Source organism: Balaenoptera borealis (genome assembly GCF_965194805.1).
Source record: "Balaenoptera borealis genome assembly, chromosome: X".
NCBI classification, from domain to species: Eukaryota; Metazoa; Chordata; class Mammalia; order Artiodactyla; family Balaenopteridae; genus Balaenoptera; species Balaenoptera borealis.
The window spans coordinates 58,498,354-58,508,660 of NC_138881.1; the positions used below are offsets into that span (position 1 = coordinate 58,498,354).

The 10,307-nt window shown below is 52.6% G+C and overlaps 1 protein-coding gene across 14 annotated transcripts in view; it reads left to right on the forward strand.

Annotated features, from left to right (window-relative positions):
• DLG3 (discs large MAGUK scaffold protein 3) overlaps positions 1–8,750 on the forward strand; it is a 63,631-nt gene extending 54,881 nt beyond the window's left edge. For 12 of the 14 annotated variants that reach the window (XM_082376591.1, XM_082376590.1, XM_082376580.1 and 9 more), the window contains 7 exons: positions 1,401–1,442; positions 2,734–2,784; positions 3,381–3,482; positions 4,281–4,453; positions 4,849–4,958; positions 5,293–5,384; positions 6,460–8,750. In XM_082376591.1, the coding sequence (XP_082232717.1) occupies positions 1,401–1,442; positions 2,734–2,784; positions 3,381–3,482; positions 4,281–4,453; positions 4,849–4,958; positions 5,293–5,384; positions 6,460–6,566 (677 nt within the window). In that variant the 3' untranslated portion in view covers positions 6,567–8,750. The remainder of the gene's footprint in view (positions 1–1,400; positions 1,443–2,733; positions 2,785–3,380; positions 3,483–4,280; positions 4,454–4,848; positions 4,959–5,292; positions 5,385–6,459) is intronic. The other 2 variants (XM_082376587.1, XM_082376589.1) reach the window with 1 other exon arrangement.
• Positions 8,751–10,307: the final 1,557 nt, after the last annotated feature.

Genomic DNA, 10,307 nt, shown 5'->3' on the forward strand with positions numbered 1-10,307 from the left:
CCACTCAGCTCATCTCTAACCTATTGTTGAGGTGAGGGGTACCCGCCCGTTGTATTCTTCTTCCAGTGACACAGCACTAAAGAATTGGACTTAAGAATTAGTTGTTTCAGTCTCTCTAAACAGGGGGTAAGAGTACTGTGAAGCCCTTTACCCAGCGTACATCTGGGATGTCCCAGAAGGTTCAGGGGCCTCAGCAGATGGCTGTGGGCTGGCTCCCCACAGAGCACCTCTAAGGGGCTGAGCGGGTGGGAGCCTCGACAGCATTTTCTGGACTATATATATTTAGTGCTTTAGCTTGGGAAAACTCTGACCAACCTCTCCCCTCTGGAAAATAATCCTAGACTTGAAAAAGGAAGGGACCTAGATGACAGGGCCTTAGCCTCCCTGCTGTGCACACAGGCACGGGCACACACATGCGGCCGTGCCGGGCAGGTTCTGTTAGTGGATACTCTCCTTCCATAAGTAATAAAGGCATGAGGGTAAAGGAGCTTCATCGGGGGGTTGCTCAGGAACTAGCATGGGTGGTGACTCAGCCAGTCCTTCCTGGGGGCCACAGCATATCACGGTCTGGAACAGTGTCATCTTGGCTGAAACGAGCAGTGTCTCACTCCATAGTTCGTTGTTTTCCATGTTTCATCTTCATTCGCCTGTCGTCTTGGGAGCGATGGGCTTTCTTTGGGCCAAACTGTGCTCTGTGCCTCCTGTGAGTGTGGCTGCTGTGCCCGCTCAGATGCGGGGAGGCCCCAACAGTCTGAGACAGGAGGATCGTCTTGTCTTCCCAGTGTTCTTCTTCATTTGTTGTCTCTGTGTTGTGACGTGTCTGTCTTCTCCTGGACGGAGGAGCATCCCCCTTCACCGCTGGGGCCAAGCCCTCTTTCCAGGTAGCAGTGGCAGGAGGGCTGTTGGTTCCACCCATTGGCCAACACGTCATTCCCTGCTGACTGCTCAGCCAACCCAGTGCTTAGCCTCTTAGTCCTGCACAATTCTGTACTTCAGGGGTTCTATGTGGGGAGGAAATTCAAGAGCAGCCTGGTCGCTGGGCTTCCTTTGCTACTGTCACTGCCCGTCTAGCATTGGGAGGTGCATTTTGGGATAGGATTTGGAAACCGTCCAAGTCAGTTCTTCTGATTCAGATGAAGAGGATGCTGCCAAAGATTGGAAGCTGGTAGTCTATAGGGAGGGCCTTGGCAGCCCCAGAGGGCCCTGGGGACAAGTGCGAGGTGGCCGGGGCTCAGGATTGGAGCTGTGCCTCCCAGCTGGTAGCCTGATGTGGCAGGCCTCCCGTGGCCTGACTTGGTTGGCAGCTCAGTGTCTGGCTCTTGGAGCATTTGAGTTTTGTGCCGCGTGTGACCTCTCAGTGGTGTGTTCTGAATCGGAGTCTCTTTCTTGTTGGCTTGCAGAGGGAGTGACATCCAACACCAGTGACAGCGAAAGCAGTTCCAGTAAGTGTGTGTCATTCTCCCCCATGTCATGTAGCTCTACCACGTGTCCCAGCCATCCTCATTCCAGCGTTGCACGGCTGCCATTTCTGTTCAGAGGCTAGTGCTTCTTTTAGCCATGTACACTTGGAGATCCTGGAAATGCTGTGGCCATTTTGTCCTTATGGGATGGGGTTTAGGCTGTGGATTAAAGGGGAGAGCATAAGCCCTGCAGTTCTGGCCAGGACCTGACTTAAAAGCTTCCCTGGGCCCTGGGAAGGCTGAGCAGCCAGTGAGCAAATCCCTGCCATAGCCACTATGGGCTGTAGGTGCTGCCAGTTTTACAGATTTGCTCAGAGACCAAAAGAAGAATGGCTCCTGTGGGATATTGTTCTGAATTGCCTTTCCAGGTCACTAGTACTTCCTGGGTTAAGGCTTGGTGTCCTTACCTTTTAGCTGGGCTAAATGACCAGATGACTGCCCAGTTTTCCTTCAGAGATCCTGTGACCAGGCCAGAGAAGCCACAATTCAAGCTGCATGAACTTTGAGACTACTGGCCTCTCAGGAATTGTGGCTGGAGGCCCTGAGAATGCATCCTGGGGCTTGATGCAGATATCGCTGCCTTCCCCGGCACTGCCGTCGGCCACTTTGGGACCTCCTAGCGCCCAGTACCACGTCGCTTGGTGACTGTTTTAGGAAGAGCTCATCACTGCTAGGATAGATGGAGCTCTACCGTGAGGGGAGAGCGGTGCTAAGCACTGCTCTTAAAGGGCACTGAGGACCTTAGCCCAGCCTTGTGCCACTTTTCTGGTTGCTTCTTCCAGTGAAGGGGAGATAGGTAGACCCTTAAAAGGGGCAAAGTTTAGTTGCATCTTTGGGGACCTGCATGAGTGCCCTGACTCCCTTGCCCACGGATGAGGGGACACAGGCAGTGTGTCTCGACCAGTTGATGCTTTCCTGTGATTCTCACCAGAGCAAGAAGGCAACTGAGCACAGTAGACTATTACCTATAAGAAGAGTTCTGAGAAATTGAGGTGGCTTTTGGTGGAGGCGTCATGGCTTCTGGGTCATGTCCCTTTGCTCAGCTATATTTCACTGAACAAGAGGACTCCTGACTCCTGTCCCCGGGGCGGTGAAGGTCTTCCTGTGCTTTCTTGCCAGTGGGAAGTAGACAGGCCCAAGGGCAGGTGTTAGCAAGTACCAGCTGACAAGGCTGTTTTCTGGCAGAGGTGGGGGTGAAGTGAACGTTGTAGGGAGATGAGGACACAGGGAGGCAGATTATAAAGTGCTAACATGTCTCCCTTTTTTGTTGCAGAAGGACAAGAGGATGCTATTTTGTCATATGAGCCAGTGACACGGCAAGAAAGTAAGCCCCCTTCTGAGAGCCTTGCCTTTGAGCCAGTCTGGTGGTCATGGGGCCCGGCCCAGTGGTTGGCCGTGGCGGCAGAGGGGTGAAGGTGGGGGAGTAGGAGGGCATCCAGCCCCTGGGTGCCTCCTTCTCATCTACTTCTTCCTAGTGTTAGAGAGAACAGGGAAGGCCACCCAGTGTGCATCCCTCACTATACCTTTGCTTGCTGCTGGGATGCTTTCCGAAGGATAGGACAGATTGACAAGGATGGCAGAGGTTGATTTCAGTGGATGTGGCCACTGCTAAAAGAGAGGCTCCGGTCCCTCCCTTCCGTGGCTGCTCTGAAAACCCTTGCTCAGCTGTTGGTGCCCATGCAGAGATTTCTCCTGAATCTGTCGGAAAGGGAGAGGCTTCTGATTTCATACTTGCCTTGGACTTAGATATTCTCAAATTAAAGGCTCTTTGATGTCTTTGTAGTTAAAAGGCAGAATGGCCGAAGATGTGCTCTCCCATCTGAGCAGTGGCTCCAGAGCCTCAGTGCTCCAGGCAGACGGGGAGGGACAACAGGCCATCTGGTGGGGGCCTCACTGACTGTCTCCGTGCTTGCTCTCCAGTTCACTATGCAAGGCCTGTCATCATCCTGGGCCCAATGAAGGACAGAGTCAACGATGACCTGATTTCGGAGTTCCCGCATAAATTTGGATCCTGTGTACCACGTAAAAGCCCAGGGCATCTTTGGGAGGGAGGCGTTGGTGCCCTGGGAATTGTTGCTCTGATGTTTTATGGAAAGGGCCTGCAGCCAGGTTCTAGGGTTCTCTGGGAACAGGGTGCATCTAACACCCTGGAAGAGGGAGTTCCCTGCTGGTCCAGTGGCTAAGACTCCACGCTCCCAATGCAGGGAGCCCAGGTTCGATCCCTGGTCAGGAAACTAGATCCCACATGCCGCCACGAAGATGCCGCGTGCCGCAAGTAAGACCCGGCGCAGCTGAAAAAAATAGATAGTTTTAAAAAATGTAAAAAGAAAAAACCCACCCTGGAAGAGATTAGGCAGCAACGCATTCCCCCAAAGCTGATGTGGGGAGGATTAAGACATCAGGCCGGCCTGCTCACTCCCTCGGAGAGGAGTTTGAGTGGTGGTGGTCGGGAACGATTGGACGATTGGACGCTTGGGGGTGCCCCGCCCACGAGGTGTGGGTGCGGCCCGCTGGTCGGCTTGTGAGGCTTGCTGGCTCCTGTACCACGTTTGGCACCCTCTGTCTGCCAGACCTTGGCCCAGGAAACCCCACCTTTCTGGTCCAGTTGAAGCTAAAGCAGATAGCTCCCAGCTTCTAACCTGGCGGTTAGAAGAGATGTAGGCAAGACAAACTTCTTCCCAGCCTCTTTCCCCTGACTCATCTGAAAAGCACTGGAGTGGCCCTGGGGCCCAGCGGTGGTTGGGGGGAACAAGTCAGCTCTCGGGGGCTTGGGGCAGGTCGTTGTCCTTGCGCCACAGAGCGTTTCCTCTCTTCCTGCAGATACTACCCGGCCTCGGCGTGATAATGAAGTGGATGGGCAAGACTACCACTTTGTGGTCTCCCGAGAACAGATGGAGAAGGATATTCAGGACAACAAGTTCATCGAGGCAGGCCAATTCAACGATAATCTCTATGGGACCAGCATCCAGTCAGTGAGGGCAGTTGCAGAGAGGGTAAGGAGAGAGGCGGAGGCGGTGGCCCTACGAAATTACCCTCAAAGGGAGCACAGAAATGCTCCAGCCAAGGTGCTGCGTGGATCCTCATCCTTCCAGCACATGGCCTGCCGAGTGGCAGTGCTGACCAAGGCCACGCCCGCTCCGCGTGTTCCCAGCCCCGGGTTGGAGGCATCTGTCTCCTCTGCGCAACTCACCCCAGGGCGTCACCCACCTGCAGCTGCAGATGTGGCCTTGTCTGGGTAGTAGGAGCAAAATGTGGGGCCTGGGTACCTCAGAAGTAGAATCTTCCGGGCCTCTCTGGGCGGCCCCATGTTTCCCGCAGGCGGATGTTTGGGTTAGCTCAGTGCGTAGACAGGGACTGGGTGCACTGATGCCAGTCTTTGCTGTTTCAGGGCAAGCACTGCATCTTAGATGTTTCTGGCAATGCTATCAAGAGGCTGCAGCAGTCACAACTTTACCCCATTGCCATTTTCATCAAGCCCAAGTCTATTGAAGCGCTTATGTAAGTATTTGCTGAGACTCTCGGCTAGGAGAGGGCCCTGGAAAGGAAATGAAAAATCAAGTGGTTTGTTGGGCAGGGGTAAGACCCAATGGGTGCCCAGTGGAATGTCTGCGCCACACCCTGTTCACTGGGGGCTCCTTTGGATTCGAGTGCTCTTGCGTGTATTACTGGTTGAGCTTTCAAACCTTCCAGGTTTGAGGAGTGCTGAGCCTTGGGCCGCTGGTGCTCTCAGAGGGCAGCTGAGCAGCTTTTCAGGGAGCCTGGAACAGTCCTTTATGTTAATCAAAACATAGAACCTAGTTTTGGGTACTGTTTTCTTCCGTGTCTTTGGCAGGGAAATGAACCGACGGCAGACATATGAACAAGCAAATAAGATCTATGACAAAGCCATGAAACTGGAGCAGGAGTTTGGAGAATACTTCACAGGTAAGTCTCCCCATTGCACAGCTGGGGTAACGTGGGAGCAGCTGGGCACCTATTCTGTGAGTGTTTCCAAGAGGCCCAGACACCTTGCACAGAGCTTCTGGGTGCTTTTGAGCTCAAGCATTTCCAAAGTACTCAAGTGCCCTCCAGCCAGAGGAGTTTAGCCAGCTTCTGGTATCAACCACCATCACCAAATGCTGCCTTTGATCGTTTTTGTTCGTCTTCATGTCCCTCCTAGATTGTAGGCTCCCTGTTTTAGGTTGTTTCCCTCCCTCCCAGGCTGCCCCATCCAGCACTTGTCCTTGCATGTTTTATGTGCTGAGTGAACGTTTGTTGATGATGATGATTCCCTGGCGTGGTGTTCAGGCTGTCTGTCGGTGTGTGCACACGCGTGCGTGTGTGTTTATATGGTCACCTACTTTAGAAGGGTCAGTTCCTAAAAGGTCGGGAAGGTTTCTGTGTAATATGTTGCTTACCTTTTGAAGTACAGGGACATATGTGTGCAAGGTGGTGCTGAGTAAACTCTAGCTGGTGGTGCTGCAAGGTTACCGGGGGACAGGATTCATAACTGTCCTCGCATACCTTGGGTCTTGGAGCTCCCTCTTCTGTTAGCATCCATGTCCTTGTTTTTGTCGGGTTGACCTCTGACATGGAGCAGATGTGACGGCCCCAGGAGCACGGCACCTTGCCAGAAATTGTGGCTTTTTCAGCTCTTGCTCTGGATAACCAGGATTTTCCACATCTTCTGGTAAGGCCGTGTTAGAATTACCAGCTGCCGGCCTCATGGCAGCCAAGAGGGGCATGATCTACAAGGTCTGGCATCTAATGGGTGCTCAATAAACATGTTTGAAGAACACATTTTCCTACTAATTGCTGCTCAGTCTCACTGTCTTAGCAAGTTGACATCAAGCCCCGGGCCTGCAGTGCCCGCCAGTTTCCCCAGCGCCCTGGGCTCCCAGACGGCCGCCTAGTGAATGAGCGGGGCTGAGCTGTGGGACAGTTGGGATGGGCCAGACTGTCAGGGTTTGGGGCAGGGGGTTGCTGTGGAGCACAGTAATAATTCTGTTTTCCTCTTCAGCCATTGTACAGGGTGACTCACTGGAAGAGATTTATAACAAAATCAAACAAATCATTGAGGACCAGTCTGGGCACTACATTTGGGTCCCATCCCCTGAAAAACTCTGAAGAATCCCCTCCAACCATTCTATTGTGAACAGAAGAAATCAAGTCCCTCTTCCCTCCTCCCTCTTCATTCCTGTCCCCATGGGGAGAACAGATGACTACTGTTCTTGTCTCCTTTTTAGATATGTCCCAAAAATTGAGTTTTCTAGTCCTGTTCTGTTTTTTTAAATTTTTGTTTTGTTTTAGTTTATTTTTTGGGATGATGCCATCTCACTCATCATGTGACTGCGCCCATTCCTGCATGGACCTTTCCCAAGCACTAGCACAGGTGCAAATCCATCAGAGTCATTGTTTTCATAAAACCAAGCAGAAGCGAAGAGAAGAGAGGAGGACTGATGGAAAGACAGACTGGACAGCTGCGCGGCTTATGAAGCGAGCCCCGCGCACCCCGCGAGGAGAGGCTCCCGGGCTTTGCTACGATCTGTACACTGCCTCGTGGCTTGGGACAGCGCGGTCATGGCGACAGAAAGTATCTTATTTATATATAGATATATATATGTAATTTATATAAAATATATAGAAATTATTATATATATATATATTATACACTCTCATATAATATATATATATATTCACACGCATTTGGACTAGAAAATCTATGGAGACTTCATCAATGGTACTGTGTTATTAGAGAAATGCTTTAATTTTCATATTCCAATCAGATGGCATCTTATATCCCAACTGGTTGGGGAGGGAGTGAAAGTGGTAGTAAGTGCTGTACCGAGGGCACCCGCATTGGTCATTCTCTTGAGAGCTGGGCTTTTCTTTAGGAGGGGGCAGCCGGAGAACGGTGAGAAAGGGCTTTGGCCTGGGGGCCAGAGGCTTGGAGCTGTGACCCTAGAGCCGATGCTGCCCTTGGGGCACAGTCAGGCCCGCGTGTGGGGAGCGAGAGAATGGCTAACGGTGCTCCCACCGTATTAAATTGCCGATTGTTTTATGCCACCTGATGTGTCTGCATGAGAGGTTTCCTTTTTGTTCATTTTTAAGCTGCTGTTAAACCAAAACCATGTTGTGCTACTGTGTCAGCCTTTTCATTCCTCCAAATTTTACTTTTACTATTTAAGTGAATGTGTAGAATCCAATTTGACCGTGTTCTAAAGGCTCATGATGTTCTGGAGGAGCCGGGCCTCGTGATAGACTAGGTGACCCGGGCTTGGCCATCCCGTCAGCGCAAAGGGAAGTGGGGGCAGTTGAGAACCGACAGGAGCTGGGCCTCCTACTGTAACGTGTCCCTTCACTCACCTGCCAGGGACATGCTGGGCTCAGCCGAGGCCCTGTCATGGGGCCCACTGGCAGGGACGGGGAGTCACTTGCCTTCCAGCTCTGCGCTGGGACAGCGGGACGGCCCTGAGCTTGGCCAGCCGCGTAATGAGAAGTTTGATTTGGGTTTTTTTCGCAGCTGCTTCATGTGCCCTACCTACCCCAGTCCCTCACCAACAGCTGGTAGCTTACTGTTTCTTCAAGAAGAAAGTAGACTTTGATGCTGTCAATTTGAGCTGTAGAGCTACGATTCACTTACTGTTGAGATGTGAAACCTTGTTGCTTTTTCCCAGAGTCAGACGGCAGTGATTGTGGTCAAGGGGGTTTTTCTCTGACCGCAACTGCAGGCGGCAGGTGTGGCCCGGGCCCCGCCCCACCGCACCCCACCCCACCCCACCCCACCCCACCATGCTCCTTTGAAGCCACCATGCCTCCCTCAGCTCCACGCTGGAGGCACGACCCAGGGGAGAAGAGCGCGGACATGCTGGGCCCCAGGGTTGAGCCTGTTGTTTCCTAGCCCACTGTGTCACTACCGGCGCAAAGCATACATGTCGAAGATGCTTTGAGCGCTACCAGCCGGATTTGGGAAGTCTGTTAACAGTTCTCCTACCAGCATGATGAGGCTAACTGTAAAGTGTGGGGCCCAGAATGTGGGTAAAGAAAGGGCAGCAGCTTCACCTGCGCAGTACACTGGATTGGAGGCAAGAGGGGTAAAGTGGTGTCCGACTATGACTCTGGGGAGGAGGGGGTGAGCTGGGAGTGTTGTTGATTTCTCTGATGTTAAGTGATGTAGTCTGAGTGACGCTCAACCCTCTACCCCTCCCAGGGAAGAAAAGCAGAGATTCAAAGCAAGCATGACACTAGTTGGTTTACCAGTGTTCCTTCCAAGGAGACATATATTTTTTAATAAATGATAGTTGCAATGAACTGTGGCTCAGAGACCTTCTTGAAGTAGTTGAGAGGGGAGGGTGGGGGCGCAGCAGTGGGAAAAATGGCCCAAACCTTTGGGGGCCAAAAGGCTCTCTGCTTAGTGACCGTCAGCTGACCGAGTCAGGTGTTCCTCTGGATGGCTCTAGACTCCTGTGGTCATAAGAGGTCCTTTGTGAAAGCTTTGCGCTCAGTCTTCTACCCCACCCCCCAAAAACGGCCTCAGGTAGTGCTGGCCGGGTGTGTGTGGAGGGCATCCACGGCCTTCGGGGCAAAATGGCAAAGGTACACAAAGACAGGAGGTGCCTAATGCAGCACAGATGTTTGTTAGAGAAAGCGGGAGCCAAGGCAGGAGCAGAGAACTGGGTAATAAACATGGTAAGAAAAAGCTGGGCTCCCAGCTACCAGAAAGCATTAGGGCGCAGGGGGAATGGGGGTGAGATGGGCCCAGGTTGCAGAGCAGGGTGGCAGTCATCCCGGCGACCCTGTGACGAGAGGAGGAGCGCTTAGAGCAGGTGCCCGTGACGTGGCTGATGTCCCTGTAGCTTGTGTGGAGAAGCCTGAGGACGTCCTGCTGTGGTTCAGCTCAAGAGCGATGACTGAGAGTGTGTGTGGGCCGAACCACAGCAAGGACAACAGTGCTTAGCTGTTTGCAGGGTGCTTCTCTTCACGCGTTCTCTCATTTGCTAGAAGGCAGCCTAACAAAAAGGAGTCCCCAAAGTGCTCTGTGGGGTTTTAAGGAAATCCACCTCCTAAGTGTAAAGGGCACAAAGAGCTGGCCTCTGATCCCTCTGTGCTGAGACTTTGGCTCCACAGCTGCTGTCCCTCCTAGAGGCAGCGCAGCTGAAGAAACGCAGCCCCGGAGGGAAGATGCTGAGCAACTCGGAAAGAGCAGAGGTGGACACCCTGACCCTGAACTCTACCGCCGCCTTCTCCACTGGGAGGCAACGCCGCGCTCTCTCCCCGGCTCTGCTGCTGACAACGCAGCCAGTCCCGCCCCAGTCTCTGCGTCTCTGACGAACAGACCTTAAGTTAAAACATTCCTAGGATGATGCTGATGACTACATAAAATATTTGTTCAGATGCAAATGACCAACTTTGTCTTAAGGTGAAAGTGGTTCTAGAAATTAGCTAATGAAGGCAAAATCTTTACCAAAACAAGTGTGGAAGTTATGCTCAAGGATGAGGCTAATACAGATACAGAGGAAGGTAGGGGTTGGGCTGCAGGACTGGGAAGAGACTACAGGGGGAGTATCCTGAGTGGGTCCAAGTCAAGCTAAAAAGGATGGGACTGCAAAGGGACACTGGGCTCCTTGAGCAGAAAGGTCAGTACTAAAGGACAACGGAGCCCTCTCCACGGGGACAGCACTTGCCTGGTGCCAACCACTGGAGGCCCACGGTGTCAGTGGCTGCTGAGAGAGCCTTAGCTTTCTCAAGGCAACCCCACGAGCGAGCGCCTGTGGGAGACGCTCACCTCAGCGCTCCCACGTTTTGCCCTTCATCCCTGTTCCCAACTAGGGTTTCATGGCCTCGATGCCACTAATCCTCTTACCCATT